This window comes from Lipophrys pholis (genome assembly GCF_963383615.2).
Source record: "Lipophrys pholis genome assembly, chromosome: 10".
NCBI classification, from domain to species: domain Eukaryota; kingdom Metazoa; phylum Chordata; class Actinopteri; order Blenniiformes; family Blenniidae; genus Lipophrys; species Lipophrys pholis.
Genome location: NC_137640.1, coordinates 20272894 through 20295451, shown reverse-complemented (window position 1 = coordinate 20295451; position 22558 = coordinate 20272894). Strand labels below are relative to the sequence as shown.

Sequence of the window (22558 nt, the reverse complement as noted above, 5' to 3'; positions counted from 1 at the left end):
AATAAATACGTTTTTATAAATTATTATTGTTATTGCCCAGTTGGAGTGGAGTGATATTGTCCGGTTGTGGTGTGTCAGTGGTCTACTGGGAGCACGCTTGGTTGAAGAGTCTGACTGCAGCATGGAGGAAGGACCGGCGGTATCTCTCCTTCAGACATCAATGAAGGAGCTGCCCAGTGACGGTACCATGTAGGGGGTGGGAGACGGTCTCCATCAGGGATGAAAGCTTCTTCAACATCCTCTTGTCTCCCACCACCTCCACAGGGTCCAGGGGGCAGCCCAGGACCGAGCTGGCCTTCATCACCAGTTTGTTCAGTTTGTTCCTGTCTGCAGCCGTAGTGCTGCTGCTCCAGCAGACCACTCCATAGAAAATGGCTGATGCCACCACTGAGTCATAAAAGGTCCTCAGGAGTGCTCTTTTACTACCGCCATACCTACACTCAGTGTTTTGTGTATGATCTTCCTGGTAAAACTATTTGGTTCTTTAACTTGCAGCTCCCTTATGAGTTGGTCAAATAATGAAAACACACGCACACACAAAAAGTTCACAATAAATACTTTATTTTTGTTTTACCATGAAAAATACAGAAAAGATCTTCATTTACAAGATCGACTTGTGTCAGTCTTGTTTTTGTATTTCCATCTTTTTAATAAGTTTGGTCATTTTTTTTAATTCAAATGTGAATTATTTTGTCTTTATATACAACCATAATTTAAAATACTCAAACACAGAACAAAAATGTATATCACACGTCAGTTACAGGATAGCACTAAGTACAAAAAATACTTTGGGTTGAATGAGTCGGTCCATGCGGATGTCAATGCAACAAGCTGCGTATGACTGCATAACTTAACACCTGCAGTTACTCACTGACTTTCACCATCAGCTGGCTTCATTTAGGCACAAAGAGCTTTGAAGTGGCATCCAAATGTTGGGCTGTACTTCACAGTGGAACCTACTTTGAGAAGCCAAAACTGTGCAGACTGTGGGGGTTTACACTCTCTTGCTTTACTCTCTTTCATCTTCCACTTAAACGCAGAAGAAATTGTTCCGCAAGTCTGCTTCTCAGAATTACAGCCAACAAGTGAATTCACCAGGTGGCCCTCTACATTCCCTCTTGATGAACCAGTGTACCTTCTCTACACACCGCCTGCTTCTGTCCACCCTGCATGTGCTTTATTTTTTCCCAAAAAGTCATCAGCAACAGTCACAGATTCGGCACAATGGCATTATCGCACACAAGAATGTGGATTATAATGCTTCATGGAAAATAAAGAAATGCCAACGCATGAGGCTCGTGCCCTTTGATATCTTTTCCCACGTAACACGAAAGCCACAACGATTGCAATCACACAGAAGTAGAGGTGCCTTTACACCTCACTATGTCTGGTGGAACAAATGCAAATCTGCTTTGGCGAATGCTGAATCATGACACAGTGAACAACACGAAGGATTTCATGGAGCACCGGTGTGTTACAGCTGAGGTGTGCCGTCGTGTTTTTGCGTTGTGAGTTGCTTCATGTATGCAGCAGTTCTGAACTGAGGCAGGTATAGTGAGGAAAAGCTGGGCGGCATCTCTGATGGCAGCTCGCTCGAGCTCTCGGGGTCGAGCAGTGGGTGGGACTCTATGGAACAGCCGTCCTTGTTCAAAACACTTTTGAGAAGCTCGGTTTTTGTTTCCTCATCTTCATCTTCACTCTCCTCATCCTCAGCTTGATAGTCCATTCCCAGATAATATAACTCTTTCTCCTTCTTCATCTCCACTTCATCTTCTTGCTCTGATGTTTCGGAAAACTCCTCAACAGAGTTGTAAGAGCAGGCGTGCTGGGGGTCATCCATATCCCCAGCCCGACAACTGTCAAGCTCCCACAAACCACCGGGGAAAGATCCTGAAATGTCAGAGTTGTTGGCGGAAAAATTGCCCTCATCACTGGAGCTGTTGCCAATACTTTCCTTGTCGTGAAGATGGAAGGGCTGCTGGTCCTGATTCAATTCAGAGGGCAGCACAGTGGCATACGTGACTGAAGATTGGGCCGAAGTGTCTCTGCTTCCTTGGTGCTGGTCCGCCGAAGAAGAAAAAGGCTGTAATTCATCAGTTCTGAGGTCTAAAGCGGTTGAAGCATCCAGCGTGATGGTTACAGAAGGAGCTCCATTCAGAAGACCCTCACTCTCTGTAAACTGACTGACTCTGCGGTCAAATCCTGGGGACAGGGAGATAGCCACTGCAGTGGCCTGGTCAGGGGTGAGGGAAACAAGTGGGTTTTGGATCAGGGCTGCAGTTTGAGTTTTGTCAACGACGATAACATTGCTCATTTTTTCAGGGGGAAGCAGCAGCGGCCACGAGGGCAGACCTTCTGGAGCTCGGAACAGGTGGTCATAGGCGTCCACCTAAGAGGGATAAGCAATGCAATGAAGTTAAAATGCGTCTTCAAATCAAGGGCCGATGATCAAATTTTTAAAAAACAAAATTATTTTTTTTAATTATGACATATATTATTATATCAACCATTTATCCAGATTATTAAATTAAAGTACCAAGAGACTACAATTACACTGGCTTATATACAGGTTGTGTTTCTTTTTGGAGGATGGAGCATTAATGTTTCTCCAATGTGAACTGAAATTAGTTTTTCTTCTTGGTCATCTGTAAAGAAACAGTTTCCCTTTTCATGCAGATTATTCACCTTCAACAGTCTAAACTATTTCTTTTCTAACAACTCATTCTTTTCCGCCTCTGTATGCATTGTGTTTATGATTGTCATGCTTGAGCTGAGCACAGTTTCGTTGGCATATTTTCATTTATCTGTCATGTTTCCTCATTAATTTGCTCAAATAATAATCAGCGAGGTAAAGTGACCTTAAGTGCATATTTTCTGTTATTGCTTTTCTTTCTGAAGAACTAACTCGGGCCGTACCAAATGCACTGAGATATTACCTTGGGTATTGCTTTACAATTCTCATTGATATTGTTTGCTAATTTAGTTGCGAGTAAACTTATCTGAACATCATTTTTGTTTGTTTGTGTATTTATTAACCTTTTTGAAGTCCAGCCCTCTCGCCCATGAACACTTCTTTGGGTTGGGAACATCTTTCCACACAACCTTTTTCATCCTGGAAATGAAACGAAGCAGATATTCAGGTTAGACTTAACAAGTAAACATTTTTTTTTCCTCACATATTGCCGTCTAGTGGCTCCTCCTCTCATCAGCCAACATTAAGTGTAATTTCACCCTTGTGACCTGTTAAATGTTACATCTCATTATTATTTTTTTTTTTTATTGTAGGTGTCTCTTCACTCTGGATTAACTGCACATAGGATTCCCATCATTTGTCAAGTTGGTCACTACAACTAATTATACAAATGACACCTCATACAGTCTCAAAGTTGGCCGTCTTCATCAGAGAAGGTTTTGTTTGTTTGTGGCCGAACATAATTCGGAAAATTCTGTTTATCTCCGCAAGTTTGAGAAGCTCTTACTGGTTTTGGGAAAGGACCAAGGTGACAAACAGAACAATGGAAAGGAATGAGACGATCATCATCATCATCATGTACACTGCAGGATCTCCTCTGGTCGCTGAACAAAAAGACAAAAAAAACCTATCAAAGCTTTGCGTGATGCTATAAGTGAGGTTGCTGGAATTATTTAATGCTTTACCACAGCTGGAAACCTTCAAACATACCCAATGTGAACACCGGCCTCCCTTCCCCATCAGCAAACACTGGATACAAGTAGAAGCCATACTCCTCAGAGGCAAAGAAGTCACCTGACAGGACAAACCAAAACGGCTGCACGTTAGTTTGGCTCAGTAGACATTTACTCGGCTGAAAGCACACTGGTAACAGGTCAAAGTAGAAATATCAAGGTGACGCAGACAGAAGAGGAATCACCTCTGAGATGAACAGCACGGTCTGTGTAGGGAATCCTGGTCCATGGTTCTTCAATCCCTCCAGATTGTGGCTGTCTCTGTGGAGACCACTGGACCACCATGTGCAGAGGCACAGAGCAGTTCTCCCACAAGCCCCATGAGAGCGACACACATGTGCTGTTGATAATCGCCACATGAAACGAACGCACACAGTGACCTGCGAGAGAAGAAGTGACGGCAAATGAATGAATACAACGGGTTAGATTACGAATGCGCAAAGTAAAGGACGCTTTGAGGACGATTGAAGTGTCCTTAAGACTATTTACAGAGGTTGATGTGTTTTCAGTCATTTTCATTTACTTTAAATCCACTTTTCTATCTAATCTGCAAACAGGTGGTAATTCAGTAATGCGTCTGCAAACTAAAAAACTGTGAGCAACAAATAAAGTTAAAGGTGATAATAACATTGTGCTCAAAGTGAAATCACACTGTTCCTTCCTCAGGAATTAAGTTGCAAAAATAATTCATAACTATGGCAAGGTTAGTTTTTAATTGTATGGTTGTAGATTCTTACTAAATCAGAGACTTTCATCAGGATTTTGATGATTTACATCTTGATGTTATGATGGGGTTATTTACATTGCATCTTCTTTATTTTATCAGTTGTCGTATGTATGCAAAAGGGTTCAATAGAAATAAAAGACATGGTAACTCAATACCGGACCAGAATAAAGCACGTCATTTCTAACCTGCAACAGACTATTAATATTAATATTATTACTAAACACGTTAACTGAACTATATGGGAGAAACCGAATGCAAGTTTTGATCCCCAAATCCATGTTTGTTTAACTGCTTGGAATAATCTGTAATATAAAATAGGATTTGTGGCTTAGTTAAAAGTTAGCAGCCATGTACTTTGTTGGAATAATCTTGTAAAAATTAATTGAAAAATTTTAAACATTCATATTAAACCAATGGGTGGTGGACGTCAGAATATTTGAGTGTAATACAATTATTTGTGAATATCTAGCATTACTATTAGTATCATTTAAGCTGGATTGGAAAACAGGTTTACTAGTAGTCTCCGACATATTTATCTAGCACATATTAACCCTAAGCCTACTTTGTTTCCCCTCCAAACTAGAAGGAGAAAAAATATTGTCCATGAAGGTACTGTGGCAGCTTGACATTTTGGAGCTTCATCGTTATTATCTAAATGGTAATGGCAGTGTAAACATGTGCTCTGTAATGCTGTCACATAAGTGAAAAAATGTTTAACGAGAAATGTTTTGGTGAAAACAAATTGGTAAAAAACTAATTGGCCATCTTCATGGAAAACCACTGTTATTTCGGCCAGTTACAAGTCTGAATCATGAGTAATGGCAGAGATGGAAATTACCCACACATACAGACGGCTGTCATTAAAACAAAATGAACGTTGTTGCCTCTGTTTGGCATGTACCAAACATTACTTAGTGCACTGAAGCTAATGGCTGCCGGGTCTCAATCAGGGCTTAAAGCCCTCCACAGCGAGACATACAGTATAACTTTGCTGCATGTGTAGACGCAGGGCTGATTTTACGCCAAGCTTTGGTGCACATTATTCTGTCATGTATGTATTAAAATGATGAATCGTCATAGCCGCAAATGAACACACACCAAAGCCAGTGAAAAACATTACTCTTACTTTATGGTGTCTCAGAAACAACAAAACAAATCAAAGCATCCAAAGTGATGTTGTTTCCCTTTTTTTCCTTTCAAAATCAGGAAATATAAAAATGCAGGCAAATTAGGAGTTTATGGGTTACTTGGATTAGAATATGTAAGAGAACTACATCCTGGACATGCTGTGAGTGTAAACTTGTTGTTCAGAAGCTCTGAATAAAGGTAGCAACAGTCGGCGTCATTTTCTTTCCAGTGAACAGCCTGTCGATACTAACCCTGAATCATGAATCAGTATGTGCTGATGAAACTCTTCCTATTATACAAAAGTTGTTTTTTTTGTCTTTTTTAATCTTGAGTCTGAGACTAAGTTATTGATCACAGGTTTTATGGATTGACTATAGAAATGTTGTTTTCATAATGCTATAAACATGCATTTTAAATTCATTGGATTGTTTGTATGCAAGTAAATGTGTTCTTTCATTCTTAACCATCCTTATTTCATGTCTAAAGTACCTTGACTTATTTTAATTTTGATCATACTTATTTTTGCCTCAAAGGTAGTTTAAGTACATGTAATTTTGACATTAACTCTTATATGTTGGACTAACTCACGTTTTGGCTTTCTTTCCAGCGTCATGTTTATGTTGTCAGAGGAGTTTCCCAGGTCATTGTAGGCCTCCACAGTGACAGTCTGGGGCTCCTGGTTCCACTCAAAGCTGTAAGAAGACACCAGCTTGATCTTCTGTCTTTTCACAACGCCACCCGCACCCTGGTGCTGGACTATAAACCCATCCACACAGTAGGAGTTTCCAGATACAGGGAGATGCTAGAAGACAAAGTGGAGAAAGCAGCATTTTTAAAGATGAGTTGTAACTACTATAAAAACAAACTGTAGTTAACACCAGTTATTAAAAAAAAAATCAAAAACAAAAACACAGCAATTTTCTTTGAGCAGCTGATGATGCATTGCTGTTGTTTTTCACAATAGTTTCCAGAAACAGGAGTAGAAACTTCCCTTGGTGCACGCTCTATTGCTGTGACACATGCCGCTTTATCTTTTCACATATATGTCTTGATAAATGTACCAATGTGGACCTCAGACTAAGAAAACTAATGTCCTTTGGGTTAATAAACCTATTTAATTATCTATGTGGGACTCAAACTACAGGTATCCACATGTTCTGAGTTGTTGTTCCCTCAATGACTCAGTCAGTTGTTTCTTTATGGATTCTGCACAAATATCAAGCTTCATGACATAAAAGAAGAAACTATCCTCCTACAACGTTTGCTGTCATTAAGATGTAGAATATGTGTGCCATGCCTTCATTCAGAACCTTCCCCTTCTCATAGCAGAGACTTTCTTTCGGCTTGGTCTACTGATTGCAGGAGTGGGGATCAGCTGTTTAGATGTTGAGCAGCTGCAGGTAAAACTTGCGCACGCCATACAAACATTGTGCGAGAAAAAAAGCCTTGTCAGATCGGATCAGACTCACATACAAAGCAAGGTTCTGGTTTCATTTCTATTTTTGCAGATCAAATGTGTGTGAATCTCTTGTGACCCCATACCATGTCTGAACTCTAATGTCTGAACACAGTCGAGTTTGCTCCTTTCTGACTAAAACATGAATCTTCTTTCCATGGCAAAAGATATCTCTTCATAGTTTGGGTTTTATGGACACCCCAGGTCGCTCTGCCTGAGCCCCCAGAAATCTCTTAATTTAATCATGAGGCCTTTGGGACAAATACTCCAACCCCATTCTCTCTGTTTGGATTCTGCTTCCTGATAAAATGAACACCGTTCTGATTATTTGTTGACAGTACAAACACAATAACACTAAACATTTAACCATGAGTTTAAACATTTCTGCCTACCTCAAACAACAGAGTAATGTTCGTCTGGTTTCCGAATGAAGTATCTTGACGCATTCTCCAAAAATCAGGACCATACTGAGGGGCTGAGTCAGGAGACAAATATTACAGGTTTCCCTTCAGTTACCCGGTTAGTGATGGAGCAGATGGTATTTGTATGGTAGAGATGCTAGAAATTGAAGTCAAGAAATGTCTTTTTCTTTTTTTTTTTTTTTTTTTTTAAGATTTTACCTCTGCTGTTTTGTGGTGTGGAGTAAACAGTCTCACTCCATTCGCTCCAGTATCCAGTGCCATTTGTGTGCATGCAGCATACTTGGACATCATACACCTGGCACATGTCTGACACGGCAACCTCTGCCATGGAAACCCGCACTGAACTGAGGACCTGCAAACAGAATATGTTTAGGTCTCTTGGAAAAATGGAAAAGAAAAAAAAACCTAATCTGTGGGGAGGGCAGCTGCGCTACCTCTATTTTCTCATCAATGAAAGAGAGGTTATTTTTTCATATTTCTGAGTGACTTTTTTACTGGATCTCATAAAGATGACACAATAGAAAGCATGTGTCTAATTTCAAATAGCATTTTTTTTTTTTAATAAGATTGGAACTGAAATTTATAAAAAGAAAATGATAATATCGTCTGATATGGCGCTGGTGAGCTCAGCATCATGATCCAGCAAAAACGACTTTTAACTCATTAAGCCCTGTAGATCCAAATACTTTAATTTCCCCTGTATTAGTGGACGTAATATATCATCACTGAGTGAGAGATGTTACTACTGCAATGCATTGTGTACTGCATATGTAAGTTGAGAAGGGCACATTCACAAAGAGATCAACGCAAATGTTGTCTACTACTTGTAATGGCAAATAAATGTCAACAAAGCTGCTTTGCTAATAGTAGAAGAGCTGACCTTCCACGCTGGCTGGTCTCCTAGAGGAGATTTTGGCCGGTAGCGAAACTGACACTGAAGACCTTGTGCTGGCAGAGACGGCGGCTCCCAGGTGACCATCAGGACGCCGTTCCTCTGACTGACTGCTTTCACTGTAGTGGGAGGGTTGGGTTTCACTGTGGGTGGGGCAAACCATGCAGAATATTTTCAGTTTGTTTCACAACATGTCAATAATTATGTATATGTTGCTGTAAAAAACATTTTATATGGATGGCTCCAAATACAACACAGTCATTTCGAGGCACTTTTACAGAGGAAAAACTCAACAAGTCCACATGTGCAAACATAAGTGACAGTGGAAAGGAAAAAGTCTCTTTTAACAGGAATCAACCTGCAGAACCAAACTCAGGTGTGGCAGCTTTCCCGCTGTACGGGTTGGGGTTGGGGGAAAGAAGGAGAGAAAAAGATACGATAGAGAGACAGACTGTGGGCAGGGATTCAAACCCTGATTTGGGTATGGGATAGGGATTCTCCATTCAATCCAGCTGACGGAGCTCTCCACTCGCTGCAGACGAATCCACTCAGCCTTTATAAGTCCATTCTCAACCCGGTTTAATTCTTTTGATTACAAGAAGGATTTTTTTTTTTCTTTTTTAGCACAGACCAGGAAACCAGTCCACAAACAGAAGTGGCTCAAGTACTTACATCATTTACTTTAATACAAGTAAACATAAGATGTAAAAACACCTTGATGACAGTAAAAGTTAATTTTTTTTGTACGTGTCTGCATTTAACAATCTTTACATGAAGCTTAATCACTCAAATTCACTATTCTCTGCACTTTGAGTATCCAGGGTTGTTACTCTCAGGTCCACTTTCACTGTCACTCATTGTGACTGTAAAAGTAACGAAAGAAGAAAACTGTTTTTCATTCTGTTTTGGTGAAGTTATGCAAATGGTCTGTAGATCATGGGTGGATATCAATTTAACAGTCACACAGATTAACTCACTCGATGCCTTTTCTCTTCATGGCTGAATTCAATTCTCTGTTTTGAAATCATCTTCTGTTGTAAGAAGTAACAAGCCAGTTTTGACAATGTGAGGAGGAGAAAATACAGCGGCTGTAACAAGTTGTCAGATTTACAATGTTTTAAAAATCGTACTCACCATGATCGATCGGTGATATGTAGACAGGTCTGGACTTAATGGGGCCAAACATGGAGGGCATCTCCAGCCACAGCTTGTAGCAGTTCATTCTAAGAGGTTGGATGATGCAGGTTGTTGACCTGGATTTCACTGAAACGCATTCAGGGTCCATAGCCCCCGTGTCCTCCCCGGCTCTCTCCCTCTCCTCCATCTCATCGCAGGTCAAGTCAGCCCACCTTCATTGAAAACAAGACAAAACATAATGTGTGCTCATCTTGACCACATAGAATTCAGCATTATGTCTTACCTTCAGAAAATGAACCTTTCAAACATTGAGACATTGTTAGTTTTAATATCCACACGCTGGGAAAAGGTAATCAGACTGACCCTCATCGTTTTACTGCTGCCCCAATGAACCTCGCCGATTCCCCTGAGTGAAGCCCACCCTGCACTGATTCAGAGGATATCATACCTACAGTAATACTTTGTATTCAGTAACGTCTAGTTTTTAGGCACATCGACTTGTTGGTTTTTGGCGCATGTTTCATTAATGATGTGCACTTTTACACAAACAAGTGCATGTGGTGAAAGAACGACTCTTCATATTCCAGTAAATGTTGCCTTACTTGGATCTAAATGTGGGCTTGGTCCACTGCGTCATTGTCCAGCTGCAGTCCATTGCGTCAATATCACCATTGGTTTCGCAGGTTATATCAATCGGTGCCCCTGAAACACACAAAAGAGAAACACTGAGGTTTAGGGACAAGGACGGCCTTCGCCTGGAATGTCTTTTGAGCTCTGCGATTCATTTGTTTCTATTGTTGTGTAGTCGCATGCTATCACTCTCTTTCCTGTCTTTGTTCAATTCATGAAGGAAAAAAAAAGAACAGAAAGAGTTCCAGCAACGTTATCTCCCAAAAATGTATTGTAGATGTTAATTTATCAAATCTGTCAACATTTAAGTAAATATATATATTTATCCAAAATATCTGTTTAAAAGTGGGGCAATGGTGCAATAATACAAAGGATACAGCCAAAATAAAAAACAACAATACAGATGCTGGGTTTTACAGCAATTTAGTGTTTAAAGGTTTATTAGAGGTTAATTCAGTATTTAGATCTTAAAAGATGGCTGAAATGATCACATTTCTGAGTGAGTGAGTGAGTGACATTGTATTTTCACTGGTTTTGTGAGAGGGAGTGTTCTGTGACATCTATAAATGTATGTATGTATATATGTATGAATTATTAGGTGTTGTATAGCTTGTTATGAATTATATGTCTGAAATGTAAAAAAAAAAATCATATAAAGGAGATCATACAAGTAAGAAAAGAAAATTACAAAAAAGGATGAAGTGCACAGATTTTCTTTCGGTATATGAGGATGAGGGGAACTTGTAAGTCATTACATTTAGTCTGTAACTGTCATAACAGTTTTTTATATTTTATACAAAACATGTTTCCATCAAACACATAAGCAGATTTATTCTAAAATGTGTGTTCTAATAAAATAAAAGGGGAAAATTCAGCCTATGAAAAGGCAATGCCCTGAACCGCAGATTTTTCCTGATTCTGCTGTTGCAAATGAAAATCACTGGTGTAGATTTTAAAACCTCATATTAACTCTTCATAATTCATATTGATAACTTGCTGTTAGCTATTTAATGAGACAGCGTTAATATTTCTAATATATATCTCCATATAAATACTGGGGTTTTGAGGAAAGAGCTCAAAAAACACATTCAGTTGGAGGGGGAACTTGCCATAGATGAAGCACATTCTTGCCATTTTTGCTTACAAAAATCACCTTCTATGTAGATCTGACTGTACGGGATGGAGAACTCCTGAGTGCACCTCAGCAGGTGGTACATCCGGTGCTCTGAAGGATGAACTGTGATCTGGCTGACCTGATTTGAACCAAAGAAAATTTACACTTAAGGCTTCTAAGAGCACAAAGGGAAGTTCTGAAAATAGTTCAGACAGGTAAGGAGAGTTTTTTTCTTACCCACTGGCTGACTGCGTGGTACTGACTGCGAGGGACAAGCTGTCCTAAGTTCAGCATCCACATGGCCGCGCTGGCATCGATGCTGTGGTCGTTGAACACGCAGTACACGGTCACGTTCTCCCCCGGTCGCACAACAACTTTCTCAGGAATGTAGCTCACCACTGCACACAGAAAAAAAAATCTAATTTTGATAAACAGCTCATGATCATGCAACTTCTTTTATAATCTTTCATTGTAAGACTGTAAATAAATGAACTCGGATAAATTGATGTCACAATAACAAAGGTAACTCAAACAAAACATTTCAAACAAAACAAACACTTCAATCATTCTAATTCAACCACAATTTTCTCGTTATTCTATACAAAAAAAACACAAGGTTTTGTCTCAAGCTGTAGGGAAAAGATGAGGATTGTTGTCTAAACTGCCTGCTATGATGCATCGAACCACGTCTGTTCTGTCAGCAAGGACAAAAAAGTGAACATGACTCATCAGCAAATCAGAAAAGAAAGTTTCATGAATTCTGGACAGATCTGCATGCTATGTGGAGTGGTTATGTGTGTAACCAGATGATCATTTTACTAAATTTTACCTAAACATTTTCACAGATTACACTTTTTCTATAGTCGGACTTGTTTTTGCAGGAATGACTTTTTAAAATGTTTATTGGGGTTCGTAATTTTTTAGGTTACTCAAAGCTGCAGAGTCTCACAGGCTTTTGGTTCCCATAACACTCAAGCACAAAATCAATGCCGCTCCATGATCTTCTGAGGATGAAACATTCACTATTACATAGACGGCTTCAGAAATCTTCACTTGTTTACATAACAGGATCGGTCAGCACCGTCTGTCCAGAGCGCCGTGCACGTCACAGACAAAATTTCTGATGCAGCATTAAATGATTTTAATACATGGTGGCCATCTTATAAGAAGCACATATTGAGCAATCTGAATAAGCAATGCATGTAAATTCCAATGTGTCAACATACACAAATACAAAACTGTTTCCTGCCAACTGTATCATCAAACGTGCAGAGAGGATAAAATAAGATTTAATTGTATCTACTGCGACACCATCCAATTCAAGACTTGTATTGGATGACGTGAGGATGTGAACCATCAACTAATCAGTAATTTTCAGATTTAGGGTCTTCCACAGCGGACACATTGTTCCCGTCAATGTCCTCCCTTAGAGCAGTTGTGAACCTCCTCACTGGCCTTCCTCTTCGCCAGCCTGGAAGTGGGCAGCCTGTGTGTGGCACCGCAGGGCATTTGGGTGCTTTCAAGAAGGTGATTAGGGTCGGGACGAGGGATGGCTTTCACTTTACCACCTTGCCGCTATAAGCATATGTCTCCTAAATGCAATGCAAGTACAACCCATCCATTCATCCATCCTGTTCTCCCTCTCAGTCCACAGGATGTCGTGGTGGCAGCGCATAGAGCAAATACTCTGCCTACAACCTCGTCCAGTCCCTCTTCAGGGATCCCATGCCACTCCCAGATCAAACCAGAGATACAATCTCTCCAGCGGGTTCATAGACTGACCTCTGGGCCTCCTTACAGTTGGACGTGGCCGATAAACCTGTAAAGGGAGGCGACCAGGGGCCATCGTAATCAGATGTCCAGACCACCTCAACTGACTTCTCTCACAATGGAAGAGAAGAAGTTGAACTTAATGTGTCTTCCTTTAGTACAAGTAAAACACAATGATGAGATAAATTAACTTGATTCCTGGTTATTTTTATGTTACAATGGTCTTTTGTCATTTTCCTCTGGATATTTTACTATTTTACATCCATATCAACATGTGTTGTATTATATAATATACTTATACAACATTTCAATACATCAGAAGCAGAGACGTGGTTCTGCAGTGCTGCATGTTTCCACTGTCTTCTTGTTCCGAAACATAAAACTTAATGAATTACTCATCAAGAAATAAACAGTCTGATAACAAGTCCCTCATTACAATCAAAGTAGCAACTAAGTTCATGCATGAAAGCTCAGTATTCATCTCTGTCACTTTTTTTATGCCACTGTGAATGTGCAGTTGGTCTCTGACCTTGGCAAACGACCTCTGATTCAAGGTTTGCTGACACTGGCTGTATCAAAATGAGTTCCGCTTCAATGGCTCAGGCTGATGAGATGGTTTCATTATTAATAGTTTTGCACCAATGTAAATGGACATAAAATTTTATCAAGATCAACACAGCATCTATGTCACATGGTTATGAATTATCATTGTCAGCGTGATGAGATAAAATGAGTGATGAAATGTAGCCATTAGGACTAATTTAAAAAAACTGGGTTCATTGCAAATAGGTGAGATTGTATGATTTCAGAACCCTCTTAGTTCTCCACTGAGCTCATTAGATGCTGAAAACAACAATATAACAAATACAAAACAACCCGAGTAACAAATGTGTTGTTTGCAAATAGACCAATATTATTATAAATTATACAGTCATACGATTGTTAGTTCTGGGTACATTAAAGACATCTGGAAACTCATCATTGCACACTCATTCTTCGAAGAGCCAGTCTGGGTCTGCACATAATCATACGCCATGTTGATTCTTCAACCTCTCCCCTTTCACCCTGTTCCTGTGTCCCCTGAGTACGAGGGTAGAGGCAGGGTGGATATTGCATGAACGATATTGCAGCATGCCCAAAGAAGACAGGTTTTTATTTTAAAACTATAAGGAGAGAAATGTAACTTAAACTTATCTTATAAAAGTTTAGGAACTTGGAACTCTTTCAACATAAAAATTTTGATGGGATTAATGTTTCTTACTGTTCAGGCAGATGTGGTGAGGTTCGCTCCACTCACTCCACAGTGGAGGCTCCTTGAGGTGGGAGCATCGAACCTGGACCGTGTAGTTCAGTGTGGGCTTCAGATCCAGAGACAACCTGGGCTCTCCAGGAGCAGAGACCACCTGCAGACAGGAGGAGGATGAACCTCCATCATCATCATCATCATCATATGCAGATGACTGAATGAAAGTCGTCATCATAACATGGCCGCAGCTGGCCTGTTATGATAAAGTCAGTCTGTAACCACACTAGGACTTCGTCATTTTGTGATTATCTTCCTCATGTTGCTTACTTGCTAATTTTAATCATTTTAATTTTTGTTTCTTAGACCAGCAACAATTACCCTCTGTTAGTTACTATTTATCCTAATCATATTGCGAACTTAAGTTTAAAGCATGCACATATTTTGTACATTATGTACTCTCAATGACAAATAATATGTCTGATAATGACAAAATGTAGCTGCACAATGAACTAGGAACTATTGACAAACGGATGTTAGTTGTTCCATTACATGATGTTTGGCTGATACATAATGTTCATACCAGGTCAACATTTACCTGCCAGGCTGGGTCAGTAGCGTTGGATGAGTACCGGACCTCATATCTCAGTGTGCTGATCTCGAGGTCTGAAGGAGCGTCCCAGTGTAAGATCAGCTCTCCTTCAATCGTCTGATTATGTGACAGGTTGCCTGGAGGATTTGGTTTCACTGTAAAAAATGAAAAAGCAGGACAGATTATTGTACCTTGTGCTCCACAATAGACTTTTCACCATACGTCCGACAAATTACTCATAATGATGACACCACTTTGGTCCTGCTTTAATGTGACCTTGCATGGAAGACGTTACTGAATCTCCTCTGCAACAAGAAACATGAGGTAATTTTACTCAGCGCTTATTAACTCGCAGATATTGAATTGAAATCTGCTACTTACTTTCTATCACCTATGTACCACCGTTCAGCTAATGATTTGCTGAACTGAAACTTAGTGTCATACGAGGATAGTCAATGCCAATGTATTATTTGTGGCAGGATTATTAATTATACACAAAGCTATCAAAAGCCTGGAGTAGAGAGTTCAAAAGAAAAACAGACAGCATGTAATTTATTCTGTCAGCCTGGCAGAAATGACATTCTCTCACTTTTAATTAAACCTCAGCATAAAATATAAATATAAATGCACCAAAATGTCAAAAGGATCTGGTAAAATCTCTTTGATAATGTATCAAGCGTACTGATATTAGTTTGTGGAAATCTGAGTTGTGGATCCAGACTTATGTTCACTGTCACCCAGCGAAAGCCGACGGGCGTAGCTGCTACAATAACAAAGGTGCAGCTGTTCATCATTTAATCATGACACATAAATGAGAAGATAATTGAGTGACAGAAAACCACAAAACTGCCTTGCAGGAGTGGAGACGTAATAGAGTCTGAAAAATAAATTGTTCAACTGTTAATCATCAGACTGTTCAGACACTGGGAACAAGAGACTTACTCACATTTACACTCTGTGCACACTTATTTGGCAAGTGAGTATTTTGACCATACTGCCATCTTTATGCATATTTACAAACTCTAAGCTGCATAAACATGAAAGTATGTGCAATGCATATTCCAAATTTACCACGGCACCATCAAACATTTTGTTGTACCCAACCGGGTTGCAACAAACACATGAACAGAAAGAGAAGCAAATGAACTGAAAAAAAGATTTGAGAAGAATCAAACTTGAAACTACATGCCACCCATTGCTGTTATTTTCCAGAAGTGTCCAGAACAACAAGGTGTTCAGTGCTCACACACTTAGTCGACCATCACTGAACAAGACACGTGAGCGAGATTGCACCAAGAAAGATCTGAGGATGGACGTTTGAAAGGTTTTATGGACCTATGGTAGCGACTTCTGATTCATCTTCTGATTCATCAGGTGGAAGAATCTGTGTTGCCAACAGTAATGTTAAGACAATCTCTCCATCTGAGACACCAGCAAGGTGGAGGTGGGTTCTAGCATGGGCTGGTATTATTTAAAAAATTGACTTGTTGGTTCTTAAGATCACCTTGAACTTAAAAGTGTTTCCAGAAGATTCTTTAATGCGTTCTCTCATGGATCAGTGATCACTGTGAGTCGAGCAAGTTAGAGACTTAATGATAAAATTGTTAATCCTGTTTGGGGCTCTTAATCCTGCACCCCTTAATCCATAAACCCACGAGGGACAGATCAGATTACATTGTCCAGTGACTGTTGCTTTTCACAAAGCAAACAAGGCCTGCAAGGAGTCAATTCAGCATGACCTTTCATCCATCAAACATTCAACACACACACACACACACACACACACACACACACACACACACACACACACACACACACACACACACACACACTACATGATGTTTCTTAAATTTAACCCACTGTCTCCATGGTAACATTACATACTGTCCAAGAAATGATGGAGTACAAAAAAACAAAACAAGAAAGCACTAGAAAATGCCCAAAGTATTGTTGTTAAGCCTAAAAAAACAAATTGTTCCCATCACTCGTCAGGTGCACAATGTTTTATGCTTCACTCCAAATTGGAGGTTTGAAATATATACTGAAAAGACAGTGACGACCAGAGGAAATGTTAAAAGATAAAGGTTATACAAGGAGCTCAGTAAACCTTGACAGAGATCATTGACATGTAAGCGACGGCCAACAGAGCGTTAACACTCAGTTTCTGCTCTGCTCTGTTGGTTTGACACGGGAGGTCAAGTTGAACAAACTGAGCATGGAAAAATCCTTCTCTCTCACTTGAGAAATCACACAGAAAGACCTGCTGTGTATTCAATACCTTGAAGGGACATGAAATGAGCTCGCATTCACTCTGTAGAAGCAGCGTGTACACTCATTTATGGTACACGGTGTATTAGGAAAAGGAAAGAAAAACAGTTTTTAACCGCAGGTACACGTCCGGATGTTTTGGAAAGATGGGTGTGATTTTACTGGACATTTTGTTAGTTGTGGACGTTAATACATGAGCAAGGTACTCATTATGACCTGGACTTTCATTGGTCTGACACAATAACAATCAGACAACAATCAATTAAGTAATGTAGCATCTCAGTGGCTTAAAGCATAGGCATGGCCTATGACACACTCAGTTCCTGATCAAACATACCACCTGTCCAACACTTACCTTAACAATGAACCACACATACGCACATATATATATATATATATATATATATATATATATATATATATATAGATTTTTTAATTTTTTTTTGCTCTGTGTGCATGTGTTTTAGTGGGGGTTTGATGAAGGCACGTTTTAATACTTCTTGACAAAAAACACTCAGCCATGAACCAGCAACTTGCAGTAGATTTTGAGCCGCTGGCAGCTGAATAACCGTCCTTCTCCTTATCTGTCTCTATTTACCACTTTAAGGTTCAATGTGAAAGAAGTAAAAATGTTTTTGCTTCAAACCCTTGAGAAGTTCTGCTTCATTTTCATGCAAGGCTGCATATGTGTTCTTCAGAACTTAAAGAATAAAACATGAATGCTGGGAACTTACTCCCTTGGACACTCAATATAATGTACTAAAAGGAGTGCGGTAAAACGGTTGAAATACCCATCTTTAATCTTAATTCTCAAACATTTCACAGCTTCAAATACTGACAAACTAATACTCTTGACTAAGATGACTCACAATGAAAGGCTTAAAAAAATCCCATACTGACAGTAAAACATTTAGAGATGTTTTGTTTTTTAAACATTACTTTCCAGTAAGGTGCAGGAAGCCTTTTCAATGTCAACATCATGAAACAACTTCCTCATGGCATGCACCAGGTGGTTATAAAGCACAGCCTATTATTCAGTTTGTTCTATGTCCAGATGAGGTGGATTACAAACTTAAAAAAGTAATGCATATCCTGGTAATTTTCTTGATCTCTTGCTTCCCACTTGATTTTATTTAGAAATGTTTTAATACAACTCAGCAGACAATGTTAATGGGGTTTTTTTTTTTGTCAGGTATAAAGGTAAGTTGTGTATTATAAACAGGTGTTTATATGGGTATACATACTGTATATGCAGGCGCTGTTTTCCTAGAGGAAGCCCTTTCATTGTAAGCAAGCATTTATGGATTTAAAAACATTGGAAAGCAAAGTGTTTCTTTCCAAAAAGCAGTTTGTAGAGAAACATCTGCAAAGAACCATCTCTTACCGGGAAATGCCGGAACTCGGAGCAGAACTGGTGGAGCCGCAGCTTCAGCGATGCGGACTGTCACCACTGTGACAAAACTTTTTGTCTGATTGAAAGTGACTGAGCACAGGAAGGAGTTCTTCGCTTCACAGACGACAAGATTATCAGATGCAGGATCACTTCCATCAGTGTCCCCTTCGTGGGACCTGGAAACAGATAAAAATTACTTTAATTACTGTTTTATGAATAGAAGAAAAGCGTCAGTATGTATGGTCAATTTCCATGGAAAAAATATATTTTTCATGAATTCATTCTGCAAATTTAAGTGACTTTTCTTTATTGAGGTGACCCGTTTCCACATTTGTCTTATCAAGTCTCCTTTACCTTTAATAGCAAAAATGATAATTCCTCAAACAAGAATAGTAAATAGATTCCCATATATGTCAGACATGAGTCAAAGTACTATTTAGCCAGATTTGGTCAACCTTTACAACAGCATCAGTGCACAGCTGGTAAAAACACGACACATTCTCGTATCAGAGGGTTTTAAATCAGTGTTTGCCTCTTTAATGATGCCACTATAACTGCCCAAAGCCCCCAGAGTATCTCACATCATTCTCTTCTGGTCAGAGTAAATACGCATGCTTAACCCCCCAGTGAGTGTTTCAGAAAGGTTTCCCCAGTTCAGCACAGTGACTCGTTCCCATACAAACATGCACGTTATGGATAATAGAAAGAGAACAATTAAAACCGAGCACCTTCATACTCACATCAACTGCTGTAGTCTGATCTCCATGAGCCCGGCCCACAGCGTGCTGGTCGAATGGCCGTGAGGTTGGAGGTCACATGTTAAATTTCCCCAGTTTTCATCAAGTCTGCACAGTATGTCCAAACAGGGACCTGACAAGACATTGTATTTGCATATTAGTGTGCTGTGAATAACCAGTATGTGCTTCTGAGAAATGGGCCGACCATATTTTTCTCAGAGCTGAATGTTTCATATCTGTAAAACCCTTCCTTCCCATGTCCCTCGTACTAGTACTTTCCCTGTCAAATACATGTGTTTTCAACCTCCTAGATATTCAGTCTCTCCCCCACCTTAATTTTTTTGAGTTATGACTATTGTTGAAGACAGATGGTAGATCGTATTCAATGTACTAAGCTTACATCATTGTCACCATCTCTCTCTCTTTCTCTCTCTCTCTCGCTCTCTCTCTCTCTATATATATATATGTATATGTGTGTGTGTGTTCCTGTGCCTTGTTATTTTTGTATCTTAGATCATACCCGAAACTTTAAAGCACAATTTAGGGAAGTTGGCAGTTGTGGAATGGATCCACAGCTTCTTACAGATTTTAATAGACATTTTTGCATTACTCCAAATTTAGCTTTCCTCCATTTAAAACAGCTGACCCTCTATGAGGTCGTGTGTGTGTGTGTGTGTGTGTGTGTGTGTGTGTGTGTGTGTGTGTGTGTGTGTGTGTGTGTGTGTGTGTGTGTGTGTGTGTGTGTGTGTGTGTGTGTGTGTGTGTGTGTGTTGAACCACAGCTGTCAAAATTAAAATATATTGAAGAAAAAATATTGAATGATTGAATCTGTTTTTAGAAATATGTGAAAAGTAGAATTGAGTTACAAAAATATATTCAATATTATTTTTCAATATTTTCCCCCAGACTTGGTGACAAACAATAGTTTATGTGACAAAAAGTAAGGGTTAAAGACTTCCAGAGATAAAGACTATAACATTAAAAATCGTGTAAACTGAAGCATTTGGACAAGTTTTCAATTTAACGGCAATATTTGGGGTTTTTTCATCCTCCAAACTACTGCCCTCACATCTGATTGGGGGATAATTATGCAGCAAACAGACAAAATGCCCATATGAATGTAAGTGTTGCGATGTCCTCTCGGTCCTGTTGTTGGTGTTTTGAGAGTTACGTCACTTCTCACACACAGGAGGCCTCATAAAGCAACTGAGAGACTCAGTGTAGGTCTTTAACTCCACTGTTTTGGTATAAATCTGGGAGTCTTGGTGCATTACGACGCCTGATAGATCAGTTGGAGGAAACAAGCCTTCTTAACATAACACCTTGCCTGCACCTTCACATAGACAGACACTAATAGAGGAGTGTTTCATGGTTATGATTACCCACTTCAACTGGCTTATATTTGCTGTTTAAGCTAATAGCTCCATTCATTTTCTCTCTTTTGAAAAAAGTGGATGGGATTTTGTTGTGCAGTTTGGTAAAAGGAAGAGGGAGCCCCGGGAGAGCCTTGACAATCACAGCAGTATAGTCACGTGGTCCTCCGCCCCCACAGGAGCCTGGGGGAGGAGGATGTTGGGTGAAAAGTCATTAAAGGGTAATGAGCCCATCAGCCTGATCTTTGAGGTCATCGCTATCAGTGACGACGAGCAACGCTGCTGCGGTGGTGAGAGTGATGAGGCAGTTTGGCTCAAACAATGCGGCTGTGGCAGCAATCCTGCAGATACACAGGTTTCATTTAAATGTCTTCATAGAAATAAAAATCTTTAAACTATGTCAGTTGCAACACGTCCTGCAGCACTCATCACAAAATCTCTCCGGAGAAACGGCCTAATCAGCAATGGAAGATTAGGAAAGTTCCTGAATTTTCACAGGCAGACCATAGCAGTGAATTATATAATGTGTGGAAGCAAACTGCTCTGACTTGACAGTCTGTCATTGAAACAAGACTTCATCAGAAAGCATTTTCTCTCTGCACTGGTGCTCATGTAACCACACATAAGAGGCCATGAACACCTGGGGGTCCTATAGTTGCACATTTGTCAGAAAATGTTACCAATTTCAAGATTCTGTGAATTTTTTTGGTATATTTTCCACAACAGGTGCAAATGCTACAGTGAGCATACAAAGCATGACATGGCAATGTGTCACTATGACAAATCATAAACAAAACATGTGCAAAATGTAAAGTCTCTGCATGCAATGCATTTGTTTCAGGAAAAGGGAATTACCAAAATAAGACTTAGTTGTTTTTTTTAATTCAACAAAAAGTCTCCAATGGCTCGGACTGCTGACCGTGGTTAAAGCACTGATTTTTGAGAAATTTTAGCATGCAGTAGTAGACCCATTAGAGTAGACTGCCTCTCATCAAATCCAGTTTCACTCTATTACACAGAAAAAATGACACATTGCTAAAAATGTGTCAACTTAAAGTTGTGAAAGATAACGCCATCAGGATAAGACAGTAAGAAAATAGGCCCACGGGAACTGACATAACAGGACTTTGAGTGGCGTTTTAAGAGGCTATGAATTTTCACAGCATTGTAGGAGCACTCCCTCTAAGAGCTTAACTGCTATTGGGCTCTATAAACAATAAAAACTTAACTTGTACTCATTTGGAGCCTTTAACTTTCAACATCTAAAGAATTTTATGTGCAGGATACAACTGTCATAATTGTCTTGTGTATTTAATGATTAATGCTTTGTTTCTACAGCACTCGTGAAAATTACAGTTCTAAAAGTTTGCACTTCAATGAAAGGTTTTATCCTTCATTATTCTGTTTCTACTCTCATTTCTTTAGGACAAATCAAGAAATGTTGGAATTATGTGGGTAAAAGTTCCCGGGTGCCCACCGTATTAAGACCACCCCACATTTCAAAACCATTACATGCACAACCACAGACATCGTTTTATTTCATTATTTCTAAAGAAGAGCAACATCCACCTTTTGGCAACTAATCTTGACAAACTGATCACCTTGACTGTGGTACCCAGAGGAGAATGCTGCCTCGCTATGACAATAACAATGACAGATGTTTCGAAGCATACCACCAGATGTCTCACGAGGATTGGATTCATCCATGGAGCCTCTGTAGTAACAGCGCCGACGGCGTGGGGGCTGTAATTCAGAACCGTTTGTCCCCGATGAGTCTTTGCCACCTCCCTCCACACTGCGGTGGGCTGCAGGTGAGTCACAGCACAGCTCATCCTGCCATGGGAGATCGAGGGCACCTGAACCAGGAGATGCGCCGTTCTCCGGCTCCAGACACCGAGCACCTGCGTGCAGAGATGCAGAAAAGTTGACTAAAATTAAACACAGACAGGAAAAAGGACGGATTGCAGACAG

General features: G+C 39.8%; 1 protein-coding gene across 1 annotated transcript in view; it reads right to left on the bottom strand.

Annotated features, from left to right (window-relative positions):
• Positions 1 to 1420: 1420 nt before the first annotated feature.
• The window catches only part of lepr (leptin receptor), a 38642-nt gene continuing 17504 nt past the window's right edge, over positions 1421 to 22558 (bottom strand). Inside the window, exons 4-21 of the mRNA XM_080473102.1 lie at positions 22261 to 22488; positions 19218 to 19347; positions 18469 to 18653; positions 14823 to 14971; positions 14243 to 14384; positions 11449 to 11609; positions 11251 to 11350; positions 10070 to 10169; positions 9465 to 9679; positions 8319 to 8473; positions 7637 to 7790; positions 7409 to 7491; positions 6149 to 6362; positions 3891 to 4085; positions 3683 to 3766; positions 3480 to 3576; positions 3037 to 3112; positions 1421 to 2389 (exon numbers count right to left, since the gene is read on the bottom strand). Of these exons, the coding sequence (XP_080329228.1) occupies positions 1475 to 2389; positions 3037 to 3112; positions 3480 to 3576; positions 3683 to 3766; positions 3891 to 4085; positions 6149 to 6362; positions 7409 to 7491; positions 7637 to 7790; positions 8319 to 8473; positions 9465 to 9679; positions 10070 to 10169; positions 11251 to 11350; positions 11449 to 11609; positions 14243 to 14384; positions 14823 to 14971; positions 18469 to 18653; positions 19218 to 19347; positions 22261 to 22488 (3383 nt within the window). The 3' untranslated portion in view covers positions 1421 to 1474. The remainder of the gene's footprint in view (positions 2390 to 3036; positions 3113 to 3479; positions 3577 to 3682; positions 3767 to 3890; positions 4086 to 6148; positions 6363 to 7408; positions 7492 to 7636; positions 7791 to 8318; positions 8474 to 9464; positions 9680 to 10069; positions 10170 to 11250; positions 11351 to 11448; positions 11610 to 14242; positions 14385 to 14822; positions 14972 to 18468; positions 18654 to 19217; positions 19348 to 22260; positions 22489 to 22558) is intronic.